At 51.8% G+C, this 26,056-nt stretch overlaps 2 protein-coding genes across 3 annotated transcripts in view; one reads left to right on the top strand and one right to left on the bottom strand.

Annotated features, from left to right (window-relative positions):
* Positions 1-3,316, bottom strand: part of dis3 (DIS3 exosome endoribonuclease and 3'-5' exoribonuclease) — a 9,624-nt gene extending 6,308 nt beyond the window's left edge. The window contains exons 1-7 of the mRNA XM_083690981.1: positions 2,903-3,316; positions 2,536-2,693; positions 2,126-2,313; positions 1,752-1,825; positions 1,238-1,405; positions 870-1,034; positions 190-303 (exon numbers count right to left, since the gene is read on the bottom strand). Of these exons, the coding sequence (XP_083547107.1) occupies positions 190-303; positions 870-1,034; positions 1,238-1,405; positions 1,752-1,825; positions 2,126-2,313; positions 2,536-2,693; positions 2,903-3,127 (1,092 nt within the window). The 5' untranslated portion in view covers positions 3,128-3,316. The remainder of the gene's footprint in view (positions 1-189; positions 304-869; positions 1,035-1,237; positions 1,406-1,751; positions 1,826-2,125; positions 2,314-2,535; positions 2,694-2,902) is intronic.
* Positions 3,317-3,574: 258 nt separating this feature from the next.
* pibf1 (progesterone immunomodulatory binding factor 1) lies at positions 3,575-25,893 on the top strand. 2 transcript variants are annotated; one of them, XM_083690986.1, is made up of 18 exons: positions 3,575-3,717; positions 4,043-4,314; positions 4,486-4,586; positions 5,004-5,202; positions 5,445-5,564; positions 6,183-6,316; positions 7,382-7,490; positions 7,984-8,165; positions 8,876-9,001; positions 9,477-9,575; positions 14,455-14,620; positions 14,781-14,931; positions 16,168-16,258; positions 16,380-16,482; positions 19,577-19,707; positions 20,935-21,019; positions 25,051-25,254; positions 25,661-25,893. In XM_083690986.1, exons 2-18 carry the CDS (start codon positions 4,066-4,068, stop codon positions 25,706-25,708), a joined length of 2,298 nt encoding a protein of 765 aa, XP_083547112.1. In that variant the 5' UTR covers positions 3,575-3,717; positions 4,043-4,065; the 3' UTR covers positions 25,709-25,893. The 2 variants fall into 2 exon arrangements, with proteins under 2 accessions (XP_083547112.1, XP_083547113.1); XM_083690987.1 differs by lacking the exon at positions 19,577-19,707.
* Positions 25,894-26,056: the final 163 nt, after the last annotated feature.

Here is a 26,056-nt window from a genome sequence, read left to right on the forward strand (position 1 = left end):
ACCAATGACAGGTAACCTCTAAGAACAACGGGACTAACAACGGGACTAACAACGGGACTAACAACGGGACTAACAACAGGACTAACAACAGGACTAACAACGGGACTAACATCTCCGATACAAGTCGACTAAATGAGGACGATAAACAATGACATCATCATCTATTGAAACGGAGCTGAACCCTCTTACCTCCTTGATCTGGGACAGGAACAGCATGCCACAGAAGGGCCTCCAGTTCCTCTTGATGATGCCCACCACTCTGCCTGTGGGCTTCCTGGACCCCTCGGCCGCTGCCACCTTCAGCTGCACGGGGATCATTAGGTCATACAGGAGCTAGCAATGTAGCTACTATACTACTGTATACACCATCTCCTCACAGAGCTAGCTTTATAACTACTATATTACTACACTACTGTATACACCATCCTCACAGAGCTAGCTTTATAACTACTATATTACTATATTACTGTACACCATCTCCTCACAGAGCTAGCTTTATAACTACTATATTACTATACTACTGTACACCATCTCCTCACAGAGCTAGCTTTATAACTACTATATTACTATATTACTGTACACCATCTCCTCACAGAGCTAGCTTTATAACTACTATATTACTGTACACCATCTCCTCACAGAGCTAGCATTGTAGCTACTATTTAAAAGATATATGGGCCCATATAGGGCTGTGAAACAAACAAATCTATGATGCCTATCCATAAACAAAACTTGCCTCATCACTTTTAAAGCAGACTTTAATTGAACTTTAATTGGAAAAACGATGACTAGCTGTCTGAAGGTGTTGTCTGGTGTCAGTACTGGCAGAAGTGTGATGTTTGTAACCAAGATGGCGTCTGTGACCTCACCACTCTCTCGGCCGCCTCCTCCTCCGTGGCGTCGTCCTCCTTGTGGCCGTCGTCGTGCAGCACGGCCGAGGATGGCGCCACCCACTGGGACCGCGGGAACAGCTCCACCGCCACCACGTCCTGGTAGACGGCCCGGTTCAGGTTCTGGAGGCCCTGGAGGAGAACCTGAGGAGACAGAACCAGATGGAACTGGTCAGGACCGGTCAGAACTGGACGCTTTACACACTACAGGGCCGACCTGAACCATACAGTTCTGGCTCCTCCCCCCCCCCCCCTCCTCTTTTATGCCTGTGGAGAGCTGTGCCGCTGTGCCCCCCCCCCCCCCCTTCCACCCCTACCTCTGTGTGCCCCCCCCCACCCCCCCCTACCTCTGTGCTCTCCTCCCCGTCCCCCTGGACAAACACGGTGGCCTCCAGGTAGTTGTCCCTGCTGGCCCGGAACGTTCCCTGGACGTACGCCCCGCTCTTGATGCCTGCCTGGATCCTGGACAGGGGCAGGTGCTCCGGGAACAGAACCTTACTGCTGGTGATATCATTCTGGGGGGGGGGAGGAGGGAGGGAGGGAGAGAGAGAGAGAGAGGGAGAGGGAGAGAGAGAAATAAAGAAAGAGAGAGAGAGATACGTAGACAGACATGAACATACAAAACCTTTTCAATCTAACTTCCTCTAATATATATACAGTATATGAACATGTCTGCTGTAGCCAATGAGGACGTGCTCAGCCGGAGTGACCAATAACAAGTCTAGGTGTGTGTTGAGGTGTGTGTAGAGGTGTGTGTGTGTGTGTGTGTGTAGAGGTGTGTGTGTGTGTGTGTGTGTGTAGAGGTGTGTGTGTGTGTGTGTGTAGAGGTGTGTGTGTAGAGGTGTGTGTGTGTTGTGTTACCTTGTCATCGTCTGTCAAGGCCAGCCGGTCCACCAGCTCAGGATTAGCGATCAGACTCTTAACGTACTCCTCACCTACGCACACACACACACACACACACACACACACACACACACACACACACACACACACACACACACACACACACACACACGTTTATATGCAGATTAGAATGGTTGAGTCATTCCAGTTGGTATTATCAGCATGAGTGAAAGAGGTTGTACTCCAGGGGAGGCTGGTGGAGGTAGTAATCGGAGGACGGGCTCATTGTAATGCATGGAAACACCCACGTTTGACACCATTCCATCCCAGGCATTACAATGAGCCCGTCCTCCGATTTCTACCTCCGCCGGCCTCCCCTGTGTTGTCCTCACATTTGTAGACCAGCAGGCCGGCCTCCCCCGCCTTCTCCTTGTTCCCCCGGTCGTTGGTCAGCAGGACCAACCGGAGCCCCCCGGCCTCGGCGGTCAGGTGGTCCGTGTACCACTTGGCAGCGACGCGGATGGCTCTGTCGTTGCGGTCGTTGGCGCTCTCCCCTGGCTCTCGCTCGATGAACGTCTCCCTGGAAACAAAGGGGAGGGGTAGGGGTTGAGGGTTAGGGGTTAGATCTGGTGATTTGATTCCTCTCAATTAAACACGGCTTAGTTTGTTGGTTGGTGTCGTGATGGGGGGGGGGGGGGGGGGGGGGGGGGGGGGCAGAGGGGGGCTGGTGTTGGTTAGTGAAGGTGTAAAGGTGTGTTTCTACCTGTGGTGTTCATTAGTGACTGTGAAGGTGCGTTTTTACCTGTGGTGTTCGTTAGTGAAGGTGTAGAAGTGTTTCTCCTTGTCGTGAAGGATGTCTTTCAGCCGCTTGTAGACCGGGGCGCTCCGGTGTCGCACCTCCTGCAGGACCGTCTGGAGGACGACGACGTTCCTGATCAACGGATCCTCCAGGATATCGAGCTACAGACCCGCAAAGAACATGATATGTAAAGTGCACTAATCAACATGTTAGGGGGGGATATCTATATCGCGATATATCTCACTTTTACTTAAGAGGGGTGTCAGCATCTGTGTGTGTGTGTGTGTGTGTCAATCTACTGATTACAGGTAGTTAGGAAGCTAGGCAGTGAATCGGGTACAAGAGTGAGCTTTTAGTTGTCAAACTGTACCTGGTGCAACACCACGTTCGTGTCGGGGATCAGGTAGTGTGGGAAGGGACACAGGCTGCTCTCGACGCCCGCCTCCTCCTGCAGCACCGCGGCGGCGGACGGCTGCTGGCACCGCGGACAGACCTCGCTGCCGCACCAGATGTCGTCCCGCAGGTAGTGTTCCCGCACGACCTTCATCACCCCGCCGGAGCGGGTCTTCTTAACGAACGTTCTGGATTTCAACATCACGCTGACAAACGTGTTTTAGGAGGCAAATAGTGATTTTTTTTTCTTCTCCTCCTCTTCTGCGAACCACAACAAACTCACCGCTGTCCACACGTGTGAGAGGGGCGATGCGCTGCTTTCCTGGGGGGGGGGTTGTGATGCGGGAGCGAATAAACACTCGATTTTGAGGTGTTTCATCTATTACTTTGGTTAACAATCATTTTTGGGATATCAATCATTGCGGAATTATTCTTTCAGAAATGATTTAGGGAGTTGTAAGCCATATTGTTTGACACTAAACTCTGCGAAAAACTAGAGTAGGCCATCTGCTAACATACACAACACAGCGCCGAAGACGTCGCCCCCTACAGGTGAGGAGGTCGACCTGCACCTTCCGACCGTTGAAGATCGTTACCGACACATTGAAACCTTCCAGCAATGCGCTTCATGTCGACAGACGTCGCTGCAACCGGAGAGTCGTTATTAACGGGTAGAAGCAGCTCTTTGGAAGTCGTCTGGCCGCAGCTTTGACTCTGGGTGAGGCGGTTTCCAGGCGCTGCGGAGCGGGACCTTCAAACTGTGGTTGGTGACAAACAGAGAAGACCAGCTAGGTAGTTAAACCCCTTAAAGCCTCTCAACGTTCAGTCATTCAGCGGTTCATGTTGCTTTATATAGAAATAATAATAATAATACATGGGAACTTGGCTAACAACAACAGCTAGCTACGGGAACTGCTTAGCTTGGTGATGCATTGCCTTGGTGATGCATTACCATATAAACACATTGACACACACACACACACACACACACACACACACACACACACACACACACACACACACACACACACACACACACACGTTGACGGTACGAGCTCACGTATCTAAAAGCGTTGATGCCCTTGACTCCTGATACTAATCCTAATCTCCGTTCTAGTTCCGCGCTGGACGACATCAACCATGCCTCCCAAAAAGCAGAAGAACCCGTCGGCGAACATCTCCAGCTCGCTGGAGTCCGAGGACCTCAGTCTGGAGACCACGGTTCCCACGGAGGACATCTCGTCGTCGGACGAGCGGGACGGGTCCCAGAAAGTCACCCGTCAGCTCATCGAGAGGAAAGAGCTGCTTCACAACCTCCAGCTGCTGAAGATCGAGATGTCGCAGAAAAACCTCCTCATAGACAACCTGAAGGTGGACCACCTGACCACGGTAAGGCAGGGAGGGCTCTCCCCTCACCCGAAAGCAGTTCGCAGCGCCTCCAAGATGCTCTTTCAGCCCTGCACATCATTTTAACCTTTATTAATCCATGGATAATGTCTGTTTTTCACTCTCTTGTGTGTCTTTGAGTCATGATCAGTGTTTGTGTCCCCTGTCTCACAGATTGAGGAGCTGGAGGAGAGGCTGAACGATGCCCTGCATCAGAAACAGATCCTGGCTCTGCGCCTGGACAGCCAGCTGAAACTCACCCAGGACGAGAGCAGGTGAGAGGACGCCCCCTGCTGGGGCCCCTAGGGATAACATAGGTCTGGGCCAAAGACTGCTAACACACACCCAGCACAGTGTTGACATTCTGAGGTGGTAGTTACATGTTTATAACACAGTGTTGACATTCTGAGGTGGTAGTTACAGACAGTAAAAGGCGGATGTAAGCGTACCTGTTGTATGTAACTGGCTTCCTAGAGAAAGGACTAAACTGTAGAAAAACACCTATTGATATTTCTGAACATGTCTAATGCTGCAGTGAAACGGGACACTTGGACATTTCTGACTAGGCAACTCATCCACCTCTGAATGCACCGTAGGTCTGAACCTGGATGGGAAGCTCTGAGTTTCCGAGCAGCACTTGAATGCACCGTAGGTCTGAGTGTCTGAGTGTGTGTGTGTATGTGGTGGTGCAGGAAGCAGCAGGCCCTGAGGAAGCAGGAGATGGAGGGGATCCTGCTAAGGCAGAAGCAGCTGGAGGAGACCAACAGACAGCTGTGTGAGAAGGCTGGGGATCTGCGGCGCAGCCTCAGGGACCTGGAGCTCTCCTCAGAGAGGCACCTGGAGCTCCGAGACCTGCCCGACGACAAGCTCTCCATACAGGAATATGTAGCGGTGAGGAGGGGGGGGGGCCGGGGGGGTGAGGAGGGTAGGGGCTGGGGGGGTGTGGAGGATGAAGCTGATGATGCTGTCATTGGGCCTCTCGTCTAAGATGCATCCAGCGTGACAGGATAAAGTGTCTTGTTGGTCGTTGTTGTTGATGATGATGATGATGTTGTTGTTGGTGGTGTTGGTGTTGGTGTTGTAGTGATGTTGTTGTTGTTGTTGTTGTTGTGGTGGTGGTGGTGGTGTTCCAGCTGAGGTTCTATGAGGTGGTGACCCCCCTCCGGACCCAGCTGGCAGAGCTCCATGTGAAGAGGAGCAGCCTGACGGAGGACCTGGACTCTCACAGGAGCCAGATGAAGACCCTGATGGAGGTAGAGTCACCTTCCCCAGGGGAGGCTGGTGGAGGTAGAGTCACCTTCCCCAGGGGAGGCTGGTGGAGGTAGAGTCACCTTCCCCAGGGGAGGCTGGTGGAGGTAGAGTCACCTTCCCCAGGGGAGGCTGGTGGAGGTAGAGTCACCTTCCCCAGGGGAGGCTGGTGGAGGTAGAGTCACCTTCCCCAGGGGAGGCTGGTGGAGGTAGAGTCACCTTCCCCAGGGGAGGCTGGTGGAGGTAGAGTCACCTTCCCCAGGGGAGGCTGGTGGAGGTAGAGTCACCTTCCCCAGGGGAGGCTGGTGGAGGTAGACATCGGAGGACAGGCTCATTGTAATGCATGGGATGGAATGAGGAATGGTATCTAACATGTGTTTCTCTGTGTCCCTGTGTCTCTGTCTCTCCCCTGCCTGTCTCTCTCCCCTGCCTGTGTGTCTGTCTCTCCCCTGCCTGTGTGTCTGTCTCTCCCATGCCTGTGTGTCTCTCTCCCCTGCCTGTGTCTCTGTCTCTCCCCTGCCTGTCTCTCTCTCCTGCCTGTCTCTCTCCCCTGCCTGTCTCTCTCTCCTGCCTGTCTCTCTCTCCTGCCTGTCTCTCTCCCGTGGCCTCTGGTAACCCTGCAGAGTTATGAGGAGGAGAGGAGGATGAGGTCAGAGCTGGAGGTCCGCAGCCAGAGGCTGACCCTGGAGCTGGCTGACACCAAGCAGCTCATCCAGGAGGGCGACTACAGGAGGGACAACTACAGCACCGTCAAACGGTGGGAGGACAGAGGTCGACACACACTCACACACACACACACACACACACACATACACACACTCCCACTCTCTCTCTCTCACACACACACACACACACACACACACACACACACACACACACATACATACAAACAAACACACACACACACACATACACACACTCTCACTCTCTCTCTCTCACACACACACACACACACACACATACACACACTCCCACTCTCTCTCTCTCTCACACACACACACACACACACACACACACACACACACACACACACACATACATACAAACAAACACACACATACACACACTCTCACTCTCTCTCTCTCTCACACACACACACACACACACACACACACACATACATACAAACAAACACACACACTCTCACTCTCACTCTCTCACACACACACACAAACACACACACACACACTCTCACTCTCACTCTCACTCTCACTCTCACTCTCTCTCACACACACACACACACACACACACACACACACACACACTCACTCACTCACTCACTCACTCACTCACTCACTCACTCACTCACTCACTCACTCTCACTCTCACTCTCACTCTCACTCTCTCTCTCACACACACACACACACACACACACACACACACACACACACACACACTCACTCACTCACTCACTCACTCACTCACTCACTCACTCACTCACTCACTCACTCACTCACTCACTCACTCCCGCATCTGTCCATGAGGAGTTATTAGTTATAAACTAATTCAGACCTTGATAGAGTGATCTCTATAAACTGTAGAACTCATACAGTGATGTGTCCTTCCTCAGAGAGGGACAGTAGAACTCATACAGTGATGTGTCCTTCCTCAGAGAGGGACAGTAGAACTCATACAGTGATGTGTCCTTCCTCAGAGAGGGACAGTAGAACTCATACAGTGATGTGTCCTTCCTCAGAGAGGGACAGTAGAACTCATACAGTGATGTGTCCTTCCTCAGAGAGAGACAGTAGAACTCATACAGTGATGTGTCCTTCCTCAGAGAGAGACAGTAGAACTCATACAGTGATGTGTCCTTCCTCAGAGAGAGGGATGTGTTTGAGGTTGAGGTTAAGGATCTGAGGAAGAGACTGGAGATTCTGGACGTGAGTCACAACGCCCAGACCAGAGAGAGGAACGACCTGAGCAACGAGGTACCGCAGCCCTGGAGAACACTCTCACACTACCTAGGACCTAGAACACTCATACACTACCTAGTACCTAGAACACTACCTAGGACCTAGAACACTCATACACTACCTAGTACCTAGAACACTACCTAGGACCTAGAACACTCATACACTACCTAGTACCTAGAATACTACCTAGTACCTAGAACACTCATACACTACCTAGTACCTAGAACACTACCTAGTACCTAGAACACTTATACACTACCTAACTGACTAGTATCGGTTCTGAATATTTCTATATGTATCTTCAGTTAATTAATTTAATTAAATGTGTACCAAATTCCACTGGTCCAGCACTATACTGGACTTAACCCTTTATGACTTGTGTTTACTGATGAATAAGGTATTCTACTGTATAGTATGTTACATAACAAATAACCTCAAACATGACAGGAAACAGTGAGGAGATTCTATTCGAAGAACTTACAGACGCACCTCTCCTCCCGTCCTGCAGGTGGCGACGTTGCAGCAGTCAGTGACTCTGCTGCAGAAGGACAAGGACTACCTCCACAGGCAGAACATGGAGCTGAACGTGCGCTGCGCCCATGGAGAAGACCGGCTGGAGAGGCTGCAGGTCCAGCTGGACGACACCAAGAAGGCCCGCGAGGACACCTACGAGAAATACGTAGCCTCCAGGTGGGTGTCCTGTACCTGGTTATAGGCTGGGCTATACTGGGCTGTCCTAGCCTCCAGGTGGGTGTCCTGTACCTGGTTATAGGCTGGGCTATACTGGGCTGTCCTAGCCTCCAGGTGGGTGTCCTGTACCTGGTTATAGGCTGGGCTATACTGGGCTGTCCTAGCCTCCAGGTGGGTGTCCTGTACCTGGTTATAGGCTGGGCTATACTGGGCTGTCCTAGCCTCCAGGTGGGTGTCCTATACCTGGTTATAGGCTGGGCTATACTGGGCTGTCCTAGCCTCCAGGTGGGTGTCCTGTACCTGGTTATAGGCTGGGCTATACTGGGCTGTCCTAGCCTCCAGGTGGGTGTCCTGTACCTGGTTATAGGCTGGGCTATACTGGGCTGTCCTAGCCTCCAGGTGGGTGTCCTGTACCTGGTTATAGGCTGGGCTATACTGGGCTGTCCTAGTCTCCAGGTGAGTGTCCTGTACCTGGTTATAGGCTGGCCTATACTAGGCTGTACTAGCCTCCAGGTGCGTGTCCTGTACCTGGTTATAGGCTGGCCTATACTAGGCTGTCCTAGTCTCCAGGTGCGTGTCCTGTACCTGGTTATAGGCTGGCCTATACTAGGCTGTACTAGCCTCCAGGTGCGTGTCCTGTACCTGGTTATAGGCTGGGCTATGACTGATTGACTAACAGATGGATGTTGTGTTGATGCTGCTCCTCCCAGGGACCATTACAAGACAGAGTACGAGAACAAGCTTGGCGAGGAGCTGGAACGCATCCGCACAAAGACCAGCCACGAGATCGACAGTCTGCAGAGGACCTCGAAAGAGATGTACGAGAGGGAGAACAGGTGAGGAGGAGGAGGAGGAGGAGGAGAGAGGAGGAGAGAGGAGGAGGAGGAGGAGGGAGGGCACAGGAGAGGCGATGGACTGGTAATTACCTGAGGTCGTTTTTGGGATACACTGAATCCAGAACAAAGTCTTTAAAGTCGTGTTGTAGGACGCTTTTGATGCTGTAAAAGGATGATTAGGACTTTCTACAGAGAGACAGTCACTTACTGCATCTGACAGTTCCTCTCAGGGTTGGTAGTTGCCTCACATGTCCACTAGAGGTGCAGTTTCGCTGAGTTTGACCAGCTGTTCCCTCAGCTCTGACAGTGGAATGCAGGGACCGGGAACTTGCAGGCCAGCAGAACCTGACGGATAAACCTGATCATAGTCGTATTCTTTTAAATACATCGTAGAGACTAACATTGTTTGTTTACATCGTGTTTGTTGTTTACGTGATGACATCATTGATGGCTAGTGTGTGTCCTGTCTGTGTAGGAACCTCCGGGAGGCCAGGGACATCGCTGCCATGGAGAAGGACCGAGCTGTGACCTCCGAGAGGGACACGCAGGCCCGATACGACCAGCTCCTAGAACAGTACGTCTGCCCGACCGCACCGGCCCGCTTTGGGTCCACGCTTCTGCTGCGACCAAGAACTAACACACCGACTGTGCTCTTTTTTGAAAGGTTGTTTTCTGGAGTGTGGTTCACTCTCGTGTTGTTCAGTTTTATTGGACAGAGACAGTAGAGAGACAGGAAGTAAGGAGGAGAGGGTATGTCAGCAGGGCATGGGCCGGATTCTAACCCATGCAGACATGGGCGTATGTGTGCACTGTAGGCCGTGGTGCTGGACCACTGGACCACCCCAGGCCGTGGTGCTGGACCACTGGACCACCCCAGGCCGTGGTACTGGACCACCCCAGGCCGTGGTACTAGACCACTGGACCACCCCAGGCCGTGGTACTGGACCACCCCAGGCCGTGGTACCAGACCACTGGACCACCCCAGGTCATGATGCTAGACCACTGGACCACCCCAGGCCATGGTACTAGACCACTGGACTACCCCAGGCCCTGGTACCAGACCACTGTTTATAGAGTCTTATCTGTACCAGGGGAGGCTGGCGGAGGTAGAAATCGGAGGACGGGCTCATTGTAATGCATGGAATGGAATGAGAGATCCTTTGATACAGATGCTGCACCTCCTCAAACATACACATGCATGCACACACACACACTCACACTCACACTCATAGTTGGGGGGGGGGGGGGGGGGGGGAATGAGAGTGGTGTCTCCAACACAGTGACAGATTTAGGAGATGTCATTGTGTTAAGGCTAAGGTGACTGAGAGGTTAGGGTAGGTGTGGAAATCACAGGTTGAACATCGGTTGGGAAGAATTAGGCATGTTTACTTGTCAAGGTTTACCTGTGGGTCTGTTTACCTGTGGGTCTGTTTACCTCTAGGTCTGTTTACCTGTGGGTCTGTTTACCTCTAGGTCTGTTTACCTGTGGGTCTGTTTACCTCTAGGTCTGTTTACCTGTGGGTCTGTTAACCTGTGGGTCTGTTTACCTCTAGGTCTGTTTACCTGTGGGTCTGTTTACCTGTGGGTCTGTTTACCTGTGGGTCTGTTTACCTGTGGGTCTGTTAACCTGTGGGTCTGATTATGTGTAGGTCTGTTTACCTGTGGGTCTGTTTACCTGTGGGTCTGTTTACCTGTGGGTCTGATTGTTGCATCTCCACTGTCTCTCAAGAGCAGCGATCACAGCGGCCATTTTGAGTCGTATCGGGGGGGAAAGCAGCCAGATCCATCTGATCCTGGATAAGCAAAAAAGAAATCGAATCATTCTGATCTAGATTAAAAAAAATACTAGGCCCAGGTGGTGAGTTCAATCAGGTGTGATAGCATTGGGCTGGGACCAAAACCTGGACCCACTGGGCTTTTTCAGAACCAGGACTGAGGATCACTGCTCGAACCGATATGAAAGCATGCAGTGTCATCTCCTGCTTTCGATTGGCTCATTCATCCCCTCTCCTCTCCTCTCCTCTCCTCTCCCCTCCCCTCCCCTCCCCTCCCCTCCCCTCCCCTCCCCTCTCCTCTCCTCTCTCCTCTCTCCTCTCCTCTCTTCTCTCCTCTCCTGAATACATTTCCCATGATGAAAGCCTTTTGTGACACCATGTGAGCCTGCCCCTGGTGACATTCAGAGAGGCCAGTCATGCTGAGCCAGTCCCCTGCTCAGAGGACTAGTTAAAGGTGAAGGAGGACTAGTTAAAGGTGAAGGAGGAGACGAAGCAGTCTGGCCTGTATGAGGAGTAAGCTGCTCTTTGTCCTCACCAAACTGTGGTTTAACCAGTCTCTACCCCCCCACACACACACACACTCAGATACACACACACACACACACACACACACACACACACACACACACTCACACTGATACACAGTGAACTTGGTGAGAGTTTAAGAGCTGTGTAGTTGTGAGCGTGTCATGCAAAGCTGGCACTTCTTCAGCTCAACTGGTTCCTCCAGCCCCCAGCCCCCAGATCCAGCCCCAGATCGAGCCCCAGATCCAGCCCCAGATCCAGCCCCAGATCCAGCCCCAGATCCAGCCCCCAGCCCCAAATCCAGCCTCCCAGGCCCAGGCCTCTGAGCTCCAGGGTACATGCTTTAGCCCCAGCTCCAGCCCTCCGGCCCCAGCTTAATCTCTGAGCTCCAGGGTAGATGCCTCAGCCCCAACCCCAACCCCAACCCCAGCCCCCAACCCTAACCCCAGCCCCAACCCCAACCTCAACCTCAACCCCAGCCCTCAACCCCAACCCCAACCCCAACCCCAACCTCAACCTCAACCCCAGCCCCCAGCCCCCAGCCCCCAACCCCAACCCCAACCCCAGCCCCAGCCCTAACCCCAACCCCAACCCCAGCCCTCAGCCCCAACCATAGCCCTAACCCCAACCCCAACCCCAGCCCTAACCCCAGCCCTAACCCCAACCCCAGCCCTCAGCCCCAACCATAGCCCCAACCCCAGCCCCAACCCCAACCCCAGCCCCAACCCCAGCCCTAACCCCAACCACAGCCCTCAGCCCCAACCATAGCTCTAACCCCAGCCCTAACCCCAACCCCAGCCCTAACCCCAACCCCAGCCCTAACCCCAGCCCCTTCATCTCCGAGCTCCATCTCAGAGGGCACATGCCGGTCATTCCTGTCGGTCCTGTGGAACAGTTGTTGGCCGTTCCCTGCATCTCTCTGCTGCGGCTACGCAGCGCTCAGCAGCTAGCATTCTACAGCCACCGCATCCCCGCCAACAACGACAGATGCTCTCTTACTAACCCCCCCCACCCCTGCTACAGTCTCACCCCCTTCCCCCCCACAGCAGTCTCACCTCCACCCACCCCCGCTACAGTCTCACCCCCTTCCCCCCCACCCCCCCTACAGTCTCACCCCCTTCCCCCCCACCCCCGCTACAGTCTCACCCCCTCCCCCCCGCTACAGTCTCACCCCCACCCACCCCTGCAGCAGTCTCACCCCCTTCCCCCCCGCTACAGTCTCACCCCCTTCCCCCCCACAGCAATCTCACCCCCTTCCCCCCCACCCCCGCAGCAGTCTCAACCCCCCCCCCCCCACACACAGCAGTGTCAACCCCCCCCCACCCTCCCATCCCCCTACGCATGCCTCTATTTTTGGATAAAGTACGGTAAGAAACGGACATGTTCGATATGTGTCTGTCAACAAGTCTTCTGCAGCTTATCACCCAGCGGAATGTAGGTTTAGAATGCCTTGCAGTTTAGAATGCCCTGCAGTTTAGAATGCCCTGCAGTTTAGAATGCCCTGCCGTTTAGAATGCCCTGCAGTTTAGAATGCCCTGCCGTTTAGAATGCCCTGCAGTTTAGAATGCCCTGCAGTTTAGAATGCCCTGCCGTTTAGAATGCCCTGCCGTTTAGAATGCCCTGCAGTTTAGAATTATAAAGGTAAAAGAGGTAATAGACTATATTATAAAGGTAAAGGACTGTATTATAAAGGTAAAGGACTGTATTATAAAGGTAAAGGACCGTATTATAAAGGTAAAGGACTGTATTATAAAGGTAAAGGACTGTATTATAAAGGTAAAGGACCGTATTGTAAAGGTAAAGGACTGTATTATAAAGGTAAAGGACTGTATTATAAAGGTAAAGGACTGTATTATAAAGGTAAAAGAGGTAATAGACTATATTATAAAGGTAAAAGAGGTAAAGGACTGTATTATAAAGGTAAAGGACTGTATTATAAAGGTAAAGGACCGTATTGTAAAGATAAAAGGCCGTATTCTAAAGACAGAACAGCTTGACAGACCGGTCTATACAGGATGGTGTTGGCTAGCTTCCACAGCTCAGCCTGGCCCAGATGATGAAACCGCTCAGTGACATTTGAAATCTGCTCAGTTTAGAAAGACATTCCCCTCTCTGTGATCTAATAAAGCAGGATGAGGTCCCTGCTCCGCATCTGTTCAACACGTATGTTGGTATGTTGGTATGTTAGTATGGCGTGACTGTTTGGTTATGACAAGGTGTCAAGTTAGAAAAGATCTGTTGTTTTCCACTAGTAGACAACTCCTATTAGTTATTTTGTGTGTGTGTGTGTGTGTGGGGGGGGGGCATTACACTGTGTGTGTGCGTGTTGTATGTGCCGTTACGCTGTGTGTGTGTGTGGTATTACACTGTGTGTGTGTGTGTGTGTCTGTGTGTGCGCGTCCGTCCCTGCGTCAGTCAAACCTCAAAGTTACTAAGAACACCTCCGTCAGTCCTGTTGATTTGTGAACACACACCCTGAAGGACAGTCAGTGTGTGTAAAGACGTCTTCTCACGCTCATTGGCTGAATCCCAACTTGGCGTCCTCCTAATGCGTGCAACACAAAACATCAGCGCTTCAGATGAAAGTCGTAAACCTGGTAACCACGGCGCCCACGGGCGCATGCCACCGTCATTCCCAGACAGCAGAGTGACAGCTGCTGAACCAGGTCAAACCATGTCTCTCTATGGTTATAGGGGTCCTAAACCCCTCTGCTTGTGTCTGATGGTATGGGCCTAAACCCCTCTGCTTGGGTCTGATGGTATGGGCCTAAACCCCTCTGCTTGTGTCTGATGGTATGGGCCTAAACCCCTCTGCTTGTGTCTGATGGTCTGATGGTATGGTCCACCTCTGCTTGGGTCTGATGGTATGGGCCTAACCCCTCTTCTTGGGTCTGATGGTATGGGCCTAACCCCTCTTCTTGGGTCTGATGGTATGGTCCTCAACCCCTCTGCTTGTGTCTGATGGTCTGATGGTATGGTCCACCTCTGCTTGGGTCTGATGGTATGGTCCACCTCTGCTTGGGTCTGATGGTATGGGCCTAACCCCTCTTCTTGGGTCTGATGGTATGGTCCTCAACCCCTCTGCTTGTGTCTGATGGTCTGATGGTATGGTCCACCTCTGCTAGTGTCTGATGGTATGGTCCTAACCCTCAGGTTCAGACAGCTGCAGCTGGGTACAGACAGCAGGGTGGCAGAGCTGCTGAACCAGGTGAAGCTGAAGGCCTTCGAGACGGAGCGCGCTCAGATGATCCAGGAGGAGGCGGCTAAGGCCCTGGCCCAGTGCCAGATGGAGTGTGAGAAACACCAGAAGAAACTGGAGGTATGCTGGACATCCACATCCGTGTGTGTGTGTGTGCGTGTGCGTGCGCTTGTGTGCGTGTGCGCTTTTGTGGGGAGGCTGGCGGAGGCAGAAACCGCATGAAAGTCAGCTGTTCTCTCTGTGACATCACCTGGTGTTCCGGCGTGTTCCGCCGCCGCAGGTCCTGACCAAGGAGTTCTACGGCCTGCAGACGGCGTCGGAGAAGCGCGTAGTGGAGCTGCAGGCGGTGAACGCGGAGCACGCCGCCCGTCTAGAGACCTACGAGAGGCTGGAGCAGGAGCTCGACGACGTCACCATGCAGGCCGCAGAAAGTAATACCACAACCTTTAACTAACATCTGAATGTAACACTACAACCTTTAACTAACATCTGAATGTTCTACCACAACCTTTAACTAACATCTGAATGTTCTACCACAATCTTTAACTAACATCTGAATGTAACACTACAACCTTTAACTAACATCTGAATGTAACACTACAACCTTTAACTAACATCTGAATGTTCTACCACAACCTTTAACTAACATCTGAATGTTCTACCACAACCTTTAACTAACATCTGAATGTTATACCACAACCTTTAACTAACATCTGAATGTTATACTACAATGTTTAACTAACATCTGAACATAGTCTAACATCTGAATGTCATACATTAGACTCACGTCTGAATGTAATACTGCAACATTAGACTCATGTCTGGTTGTAATGGAACAGCATGCAGTACAGGAGAAACCTCTCAACGTACAGTAATACAACTGGAGCAGGAGTCACACAACACGTGGTGCTACTGCATAGTACAACACTGGAGCAGGAGTCACACAACACGTGGTTCTACTGTATAGTACAACACTGGAGCAGGAGTCACACAACACGTGATGCTTCTGTGTATAGTACAACACTAGAGCAGGAGTCACACAACACGTGGTGCTACTGCATAGTACAACACTGGAGCAGGAGTCACACAACACGTGATGCTTCTGTGTATAGTACAACACTAGAGCAGGAGTCACACAACACGTGGTGCTACTGCATAGTACAACACTGGAGCAGGAGTCACACAACACGTGGTGCTACTGCATAGTACAACACTGGAGCAGGAGTCACACAACACGTGGTTCTACTGCATAGTACAACACTGGAGCAGGAGTCACACAACACGTGGTGCTACTGCATAGTACAACACTGGAGCAGGAGTCACACAACACGTGGTTCTACTGTATAGTACAACACTGGAGCAGGAGTCACACAACACGTGGTGCTACTGAGCAGGAGAAAGTGATGTTGGCACGCCTGACAGTGTTATCTGTCCATCAGTCCTACCAGTTGTAATGCTGCAGTACACAGGGAGGCAGCAGGGAGGCAGCAGGGAGGCAGCAGGGGGGCAGCAGGGGGGCAGCAGGGAGGCAGCAGGGGGGCAGCAGGATGTGGATGAAATGCTGCCTGTCACCGCATCACGGGAGACTCCCAGCACCACACCCATGTTCAGCCATGTGTTTTCTGTGGCGTGATATGGTGATCATGTGACTGCGTCTGTTTGGACAGTGGAGAACGAGGACGAGGCGGAGAGGGTTCTGTTCTCCTACGGTTACGGAGCCAACGTTCCCACAACCGCCAAGAGACGTCTGAAGCAGAGGTGAGCATGGAGAGAGAGTGGTGTTCCAGTGTGGGGTTCCTTTATCTGGGTTTCATGTGTGTGTGTGTTAACCTGATACATGTATATGTTTTGTAATCGTGTGTGTGTGTGTGTGTGTCAGTGTTCACCTGGCCCGTCGAGTGCTGCAGCTGGAGAAACAGAACACTCTTCTGAGGAGAGACATGGAGAGACGCTCCACCCAGACAGAACAGATCTCTGGAGAGGTACCTAGACCCCTGTACCCCTCTAATACCCCTGTAATACCCCCTGTACCCCTCTAATACCCCCTGTACCCCCGTTATACCCACTTAACACCCTAGTGCCCCCTCTGCAGCTTGAATACCCCCCTGTACCCCTCCTGGTCCCCCCCAGAGGCAGCTCATAGCTGGAGGTCACCTGAAGGTCAAAGACCCACAGCCCTGCATAACAGGGGCCAACAGCCACAGTCTGCTACCTGGTGGAGCAGCGCTTTAGGTGTGTGTGTGTGTGTGCGTGCGTGCGTGCGTGTGTGCGTGTGTGCGTGCGTGCGTGCGTGCGTGCGTGCGTGCGTGCGTGCGTGCGAGAGAGAGATGATGATGATGCCAGTGTTTACCCCCTGGCCGTGTGCCTGCCCTGGCGTCAAGGAGGATAAACCTGGCTCACTCTACCCACAACGCACCACAAGTCAGCACACGACTCGCTCCATCCCCGGCCAACCACACACACACACACACACACACACACACTTGGTTCCCACAGCGAGAGCTGGTCCAGTCTCTATTAAGTCAGTAATGATATAGCCCTGGCTGGCTGTGATCTCTTTGTGCAGTGGTGTAATGGTGCTTATTATGGGAGTTGGCAACTCCACACAGTGCCGGCATCTCTGTGTTCCTCCGGCGTGTTCCAGCACAGCCTGGCTCCCTGCCTCCCTGCCTCCCTGCCTCCCTGCCTCCCGCCTGGGGCACAGCCTGGCTCCCTGCCTCCCTGCCTCCCGCCTGGGGCACAGCCTGCCTCCCTGCCTCCTGCCTGGGGCACAGCCTGGCTCCCTGGCTCCTGCCTGGGGCACAGCCTGGCTCCCTGCCTCCCTGCCTCCCGCCTGGGGCACAGCCTGCCTCCCTCCTGGGGCACAGCCTGGCTCCCTGCCTCCCTCCTGGGGCACAGCCTGGCTCCCTGCCTCCCTCCTGGGGCACAGCCTGGCTCCCTGCCTCCCTGCCACCCTGCCTCCCGCCTGAAGCACAGCCTGGCTCCCTGCCACCCTGGCTCCCTGCCTCCCGCCTGAGGCACAGCCTGGCTCCCTGCCTCCCGCCTGAGGCACAGCCTGGCTCCCTGTCTCCCGCCTGAGGCACAGCCTGGCTCCCTGCCTCCCGTCTGAGGTACAGCCTGCCTCTCTGCCTCCCGCCTGGGACACAGCCTGGCTCCCTGCCACCCTGCCTCCCGCCTGGGGCACAGCAGGCCTAATTACACCTCCTGAACCACCAACACACAACACAAACAGGAGAAAAGAAACACATTAGAATCTCTTGTCTGTACATACAGTCAGAATGTATCTGAACACACACACACACACACACACACCGTGACTGGCACCCTGCTATGCTCCACGCTCTGCAAGCCCTGTCTAACATCACATCGCATTGGAAGTGCGTGCGTGCGTGCGTGCGTGCGTGGGTGCGTGGGTGGCGGTCATGTTTGCGATGCGCATGTTTACCTCCCGCACACTGGAACCACCAACCAGTGAAAGCCATAGCGAAGTGGCAGTCCCTCTCAGCCAATGGGAGTTGAGCTTGGGCAGGGGGTGTTCGATCTCCCCAAATTCTCCCATGTCACCCCCCTCCTTTGCACCCTTCACTGGCTTCCGGTAGCAGCTCGCATCAGATTCAAGACCCTGGTGCTCGCCTACCGGGCGGCAAAGGGAACAGCCCCTCCCTACTTGCAAGCAATGGTCAGCCCCCACACCCCCCCTGCCCGATCACTCTGCTCTTCCACCTCAGCCGCCCGCCTGGCACTGCCGCCTCGACGTGGATGCAGCAGCCACACTACTCGGTCACGGCTTTTCACTGTCCTGGCGCCCCGCTGGTGGAACGAGCTTCCCACTGCTGTCAGGAGTCACTACCTATCTTCCGCTGTAGATTGAAGACCCATCTCTTAACAGTCCCTCGTAAAGATCTCCTCATCCCAACTACCCCCCTGTACAAGTTTCTACTGAAAATAAATTAATATTAAAAAAAAAAGGTAATTCTTCCTTCTTCTAGCATTGTGACTGCCTATGGCCCCTGGTCTGAGCATAGATGACTTTTTCATATGACAACTGATGGATAGATGATTCACTGATGATCATGATTCATGATACCACAAAGAAATGTATTTGTGGTAAGTCACTTTTGTGCAATATGTCACTGGAAAGGTGTGTTGACTAGAATGAGTTTCACTCTGAAACCAGCGTGACTGCTCCTTACAACACGTCAATCCTTTTCACCTTCTCTTCCAATCAGTGTCTTTGTAAGGACTTTTGCGGACGTTTGCGGTCAAAGGTGCGGTCTTTATTTACACACGTAGGTTGTTCAGTGAGCCAATCGGAACAGGTGCTTAACTTATGAATGCTTCTAAGCGTGACTCCAAACCATGGGAACTAACGCGTGATGTGGCGTTTTCATGCTTGGTGAGGTAGCTAGTTAGACAGAGGTAGGTGGAGGGCTGCAGCACAGTGACTGCCTATGGCCCTAACCCCTAACCCCTAACCCCTAACCCCTAACCCTGGTCCGAGCATAGATGACTTATCTTATGATGACTGATGGATAGATGATTCACTCACTAAGACAAATGGATTTGTTGTAAGTCGCTTTGGATAAAGGCGTCTGCTAGATTTACATATTAGAGGGGTACAGGGGGTATTACAGGGGTACAGGGGGTATTACAGGGGTATTACAGGGGTACAGGGGGTATTAGAGGGGTACAGGGGGTATTACAGGGGTACAGGGGGTATTACAGGGGTATTACAGGGGTACAGGGGGTATTAGAGGGGTACAGGGGGTATTACAGGGGTAAAATGTAAATGTAAAATGTACTGTACCACCAAACCCCTAAAAGGAGTGTCCCAAAAAGCCCCAAAAGTGTCCCCAAGATCCCAGGTCAGGGTAGATCCAGCGAGCCCACGGCGCTGGGCTTCATCTGGACCGGTCCTCAGAGGAACACAGAAGGCTGAGACTCTGGACCCAGCAGAGGTGCCAACAGTGACAGTTGAAGTGTCAGTCCATATTAACATCACTGTGTGTGTGTGTGTGTGTGTGTGTGTGTGTGTGTGTGTGTGTGTGTGTGTGTGTGTGTGTGTGTGTGTCCTAGCTGGAGGCAGCTAACCAGCTCTTGCAGCAGGCTCAGCAGCCCTACAGTTACCTGATTGAGACGGTGCGTCAGAGAGACACACAGATCCTCACCCTCAAGGAGCGCTGCTCTCAGCTAGAGGACGATGTCAGGTAACACCACTGTCTACACACACACACACTATACACACACACACACACACACACACACTATACATACACACACAGGGTTACACACACTATACACACACACACTATACACACACACACACACACACACACACTATACACACACACAGGCTTACACACACACACACGCTTACACACACACACACACTATACACATACACACACACATACACTATACAAACACACACACAGGCATACACACTCACTATACACACACGCATACGCACACACACAAACATACACACACTACACGCACACGCACATGCTCTCTCTCTTCTTAACCCCTGCTGTGACCCCTGCTGTGACCCCCTGCTGTGACCCCCTGCTGTGACCCCTTGCTGTGACCCCTGCTGTGACCCCCTGCTGTGACCCCTGCTGTGACCCCTGCTGTGACCCCTGCTGTGACCCCCCACAGCGACAGTTAATGGTTCTTCACATTAAATCTTCAGGGGTCAAATATGACGGCTCTCCTCCTGCATGTTATCTCTCTATCTCTCTCTGCTTCTGTACCACGTGTGTGTGTGTGTGTGTGTGTGTGTGTGTGTGTGTGTGTGTGTGTGTGTGTGTGTGTGTGTGTGTGTGTGTGTGTGCGCGCAGTGTGTGTGTGCGTGCAGCGTGTGTGTGTGTGTGTGTACAGTGTGTGTGTGTGTGTGTAAAATACAATGTGCCTATACATATTTGCCTAAATGTCCCGGTCCGTTCTCCTCAGTGTTAGTATGCAAAGCGTGTGTGTGCAGGTAGTCTCTTGCGGTGCAGCGGGGCGGTCAGCCCCCCAGGAGGGGGCGGTCAGCCCCCCGGGAGGGAACAGGACATGTTCTCTGAGAACCTCTGGAAGCTCCTCTCAGCTGACAACACAGGAGATTTATTAGCTTGTACCACAACAGCGCTAAAGCCACAACGCTTTAGCTACTGAGGTGCCTGTAGGCGTGTGTGTGTGTGTGTGTGTGTGTGTGTGTGTGTGTGTGTGTGTGTGTGTGTGTGCATGCTCAGGAGGTTCTGGATGCTCTTCTGTTTTTAGACTTATTTATTTATTGATTTACTGTTTCTAGATTTATTTTAAACTGGAGGGATTATTTGCTTAATTTTCACATTATCTCATCTGTAATATTTGCTGTGTCTGTGTGTCTGTCTGTGTGTCTGTGTGTCTGTCTGTGTGTCTGTCTGTGTGTGTGTGTGTGTGTGTGTGTCCAGGTCCCTGAAGAAAGAGAGGACGGGCCTGCAGCAGGTGAAAAACAACATGGCCGCAGACCTGGAGAGACTCCTGAACCATCAAGAGGTACTGATGATGATGATGATGATGATGATGATGACAGAGAACCAGTCTTCAATCCTTTCTAATCCTTTATGTTGCATCACAGAGTCAAGGTGGCGCCTGCTATATAATTAGATCAGTTTTATGTGTGTGTGTGTGTGTGTGTGTGTGTGTAACTGGGTGTTGCCCCTGCCTTGTGTCACCCTGTCGCCCTAACCCTTGGTCACGCTAGCTACCTTCATTCATGTTTGAACAAGCCTCCACACACACACACACACACACACACACACACACACACACACACACACAACACAGTACAGCCCAGTACCTGCTCAGGTATTAGAGGTAATTAACCACAATCCACAAGGCACAGGTGAACTTTCCTTTGTGGTGGTGCCCCTGGCTTAGTCACTACTAATAACTTTGAAACGCTTTATTTTTTTTAAAGGCCTTTCCTCCGCTACCTCTGACACGCATCAACGCATGTGTTTGTTCCAGTGACAGTTATAGTTCCCTCATGACCTGTACCCGTTGTTAGCGCTCTCAGCTAGCTGCATTTCCCCACTAGCCTAGTGTGCTTCTCCCTCTCAGCCCCCCAGCTTCGCAGACTCTCTTTAAGTCTCCCCTGGGGTCAACAGATTCAACAGAGTTTGGAATTGATTCCTACTGAAATGATGTTGCCTGCAAAGACAAGGTTGTACATTCAAAAGCGTGTTTTAACTCCTGTCATTGCACTCAAATAGACTGAACTGAACTTAATGAGTAGCTTTTGAAGACATATTTTGCATTTGAGCTCATTTTGGGAGAGCCACAGCAACCAGGCCTGACTCCTTCTCTCTCGACATCTCTAACAAACTATGACATGTTTCTGTCACAATGAGAGTCAGTGGGCTGTAGATCAGAGGGGAACACCCTAAATAATGTGTTAATGACAGGTTCTGTCTGGAGGGAAAGTGTCTGAGACGTGTTTAGTGTCCCAGTCAGGTGAGTTGTTTCTTAGGTGTTTTCATTGGAAGAGCAGGAAGAGCAGGCCAGCCGGTCGGACCTGTTCCCAGGCGCTGTCTGATGGCCCTGTGGTTCTCCAGTGTCTGATGGCCCTGTGGTTCTCCAGTGTCTGATGGCCCTGTGGTTCTCCAGTGTCTGATGGCCCTGTGGTTCTCCAGTGTCTGATGGCCCTGTGGTTCTCCAGTGTCTGATGGCCCTGTGGTTCTCCAGTGTCTGATGGCCCTGTGGTTCTCTAATGCTGTCTGATGGCCCTGTGGTTCTCCAGTGTCTGATGGCCCTGTGGTTCTCTAATGCTGTCTGATGGCCCTGTGGTTCTCCAGTGTCTGATGGCCCTGTGGTTCTCTAATGCTGTCTGATGGCCCTGTGGTTCTCCAGTGTCTGATGGCCCTGTGGTTCTCCAGTGTCTGATGGCCCTGTGGTTCTCTAATGCTGTCTGATGGCCCTGTGGTTCTCTAATGCTGTCTGATGGCCCTGTGGTTCTCCAGTGTCTGATGGCCCTGTGGTTCTCTAATGCTGTCTGATGGCCCTGTGGTTCTCCAGTGTCTGATGGCCCTGTGGTTCTCTAATGCTGTCTGATGGCCCTGTGGTTCTCCAGTGTCTGATGGCCCTGTGGTTCTCCAGTGTCTGATGGCCCTGTGGTTCTCTAATGCTGTCTGATGGCCCTGTGGTTCTCCAGTGTCTGATGGCCCTGTGGTTCTCTAATGCTGTCTGATGGCCCTGTGGTTCTCTAATGCTGTCTGATGGCCCTGTGGTTCTCTAATGCTGTCTGATGGCCCTGTGGTTCTCTAATGCTGTCTGATGGCCCTGTGGTTCTCCAGTGTCTGATGGCCCTGTGGTTCTCTAATGCTGTCTGATGGCCCTGTGGTTCTCTAATGCTGTCTGATGGCCCTGTGGTTTCCATCACTGGCTGTACTCAGCCTGGTGACGCACCTGGCCAGTGGATTAATAGGTTCCTGTTTATTCTATAATTATCAATAATTATTCAATAATAATCTACTTAACGCTCTATCAGTTGTTTGATTTCTTTGAACTCGGTCAGATTAAGAAGTGTTGCTTGAAATTCAATTCATGGATTCAGAAATCTTCAGAACATTATGGGAAGAATTTCGATCGTCAAGATTAGCCACGTCAGTCATATCTTCCTCGTCTTTGATACCGAAGGAAACCCAAGCTGATAACACACTGAAGAAATCGGCTGCTATTTACAACCCCCCCCCCCCCCCCCCTCAGGCTGGCCGCCCCCGCCCCCCCCCCCCCCCCCTCCTGGCAGTATGATTGCCGACCTCACCACTTCCCGAGCCCCGCTGGTATAAAGTATTTAGCTCTGGTGGACAGCTGCTCCTCACTGCGCCTGTTTCAGATGCCTGGGGGGGGGGCAGCCTGAGGCCTATGTCCACTGCTGGGTAAGAAATAGAAATGTGTCCGTCTGTCTGTCTGTCCGTCTGTCCGTCTGTCCGTCTGTCTGTCCGTCCGTCCGTCTGTCCGTCCGTCCGTCCGTCCGTCTGTCCGTCCGTCCGTCCGTCTGTGTTTGTATTGAATCTCCATTGCAATTGTAAACTCAGGTTGTGTGTTGAGGTTTTTAGCACTGATCATCATCATCGTCTTCATCATCACAGTGACAAATGATGTAGTGCTGAAATGATTCATCAAACAACTTGAATAATTCAATTACAAAACAAATCCTTGATTAGAATTTTATGCCTTGACTATTCTATTTTTTTCAACCGGATTACTCGATTAATCGACTGATGTATCCAGGGGTTATACAGGCCCTGTTCTCTCTTGAGGAGTAAGTCTAGACTGATGTATCCAGGGGTTATACAGGCCCTGTTCTCTCTGGAGGAGTAAGTCTAGACTGATGTATCCAGGGGTTATACAGGCCCTGTTCTCTTTGGAGAAGTAAGTCTAGACTGATGTATCCAGGGGTTATACAGGCCCTGTTCTCTCTGGAGGAGTAGGTCTGACAGGTGACATTGGCAGGTTCCTGTCAGAAACCCATTCAGATGTCTATTGTTCTCGCTGTCTCAGATTTGTATACTTTTATTTGTGATTCACGTTTTGGCTTGTAAGCACTTGCTGTGTGGGTAGACACATTAGTAAGGCTTGTTTCTGTAGTACTGTAGGTGTCAGGTCAGTAATTGGCTCCTTTTTCTCAGGCTGTCTTGTTCTGACCTCGTGGTCGGACGTGAACCTCAATTGTCTAAAGTGGCTTCCTCTCCTTGTCTCCTCTCCTCATATCCTCTCATTCATCTGCACTGATCTGTAGACACATAGCTAGGTAATAGACACATAGCTAGGTAATAGACACATAGCTAGGTAATAGACACACAGCTAGGTAATAGACACATAGCTAGGTAATAGACACATAGCTAGGTAATAGACACACAGCTAGGTAATAGACACATAGCTAGGTAATAGACACATAGCTAGGTAATAGACACACAGCTAGGTAATAGACACATAGCTAGGTAATAGACACATAGCTAGGTAATAGACACATAGCTAGGTAATAGACACATAGCTAGGTAATAGACACATAGCTAGGTGAAAGGCTGTCTTCCACCTGTCCAGTGACTTGGTATCAGTGCAGATAGAAGGGAAGGGGATGAGGAGGGGAGGCCAGACCGTTGAGAGGTAGGACCCCAGGACTATTGAGAGGTAGGACCCCAGGACTATTGAGAGGTAGGACCCCAGGACTATTGAGAGGTAGGACCCCAGGACTATTGAGAGGTAGGACCCCAGGACTATTGAGATATAGGACCCCAGGACTATTAAGGGTAGGACCCCAGGACTATTAAGAGGTAGGACCCCAGGACTATTAAGAGGTAGGACCCCAGGACTATTGAGATATAGGACCGCAGGACTATTGAGATATAGGACCGCAAGACTATTAAGAGGTAGGACCCCAGGACTATTAAAAGGTAGGACCCCAGGACTATTAAGAGGTAGGACCCCAGGACTATTAGGAGGTAGGACCCCAGGACATGTGGTCATGTTGTGGTCGTGTTGTGGTCGTGTTGTGGTCATGTTGTGGTCTCTCCCCCCTGCAGGAGTTGTCATTGATGAAGCAGGTTCTGATCAGCATGCGTTCCCGCCAGGACGGTTCCCTGCCACTGCTGCTGGAGCCCACTGGGACCGGGCCTGGTACTGGGACCGGGCCTGGTACGGGCGTGGCAACACACCGGCCCAAACGCCTCAGCAGGAGGACCACAGAAGTAGACGACCACGCCCACAGACCCAAACCCACTGTGTTTGTGAGTGTCTGACACCTCATCTCACTGAGCCAGGGGAGGCTGGGGGAGGTAGAAATCAGAGGACGGGCTCATTGTAATGCATGGAATGGAATATGGAAGGGTATCCATTCCTCATTCCATTCCATGCATTCAAATGAGCTGGGCTGGGCTGGGCTGGACTGGGCTGGGCTGGGCTGGGCTGGGCTGGGCTGGCCTGGCCTGGCCTGGCCTGGCCTGGGCTGGGCTGGACTGGACTGGGCTGGTTATGTGTGCTGGAAAGGTAAAAGGAAACTATGGGAGCCAGCCCAGTACAGTTTGGGTCGGCCCTGTAGTGTGTGAAGCCTGCTGAACGTCCTCATGGTGATAGAACTCAAATGTCCTGTGACCATCTACCTCACCTTGTTGTTGATGTTTGTCTCTCTTACAGACCAACAAGGAGGCCCCTGACTGGTACAGAAAACTCAAGCCCAATTGACCAATGAACTTCGTTGTTACTGATGATTTGTATAGATACTCCAGCCCAAAAAATGACCAATGAACTTTGATAATACTGATCTGTATAGATGCTTTACCAGCCTGATATTACTGGTGTATTACTGGTATTTTTCATCTGTGTTGTGTGTTGTATATTATTGTAATACATTTTCTTGAGAAACTCAATGACACTTTTCATATAAAAATAAGTGAAATATAATTAGAGTTGGGGGTATCTCTTTGATTTGTGTCATGTCTTCTTGAAATGAATGTTTCCCTTTCTGTGAGAGAGAGAGAGAGAGAGGTCCAGGAATGACCATGAAGACATCCTGGAATGGAATATGAGGGC

Source organism: Argentina silus, assembly GCF_951799395.1.
Source record: "Argentina silus genome assembly, chromosome: 19".
NCBI lineage: Eukaryota > Metazoa > Chordata > Actinopteri > Argentiniformes > Argentinidae > Argentina > Argentina silus.

Excerpts from the sequence above, each read along its gene's own strand:
- pibf1 (XM_083690986.1), top strand. The coding sequence starts at position 4,066 with ATGCCTCCCAAAAAGCAGAAGAACCCGTCGGCGAACATCTCCAGCTCG. Across the intron at positions 5,565-6,182 it reads AGATGAAGACCCTGATGGAG|AGTTATGAGGAGGAGAGGAG; the intron begins GTAGAGTCACCT and ends GTAACCCTGCAG. Across the intron at positions 16,259-16,379 it reads AAGAGACGTCTGAAGCAGAG|TGTTCACCTGGCCCGTCGAG; the intron begins GTGAGCATGGAG and ends TGTGTGTGTCAG.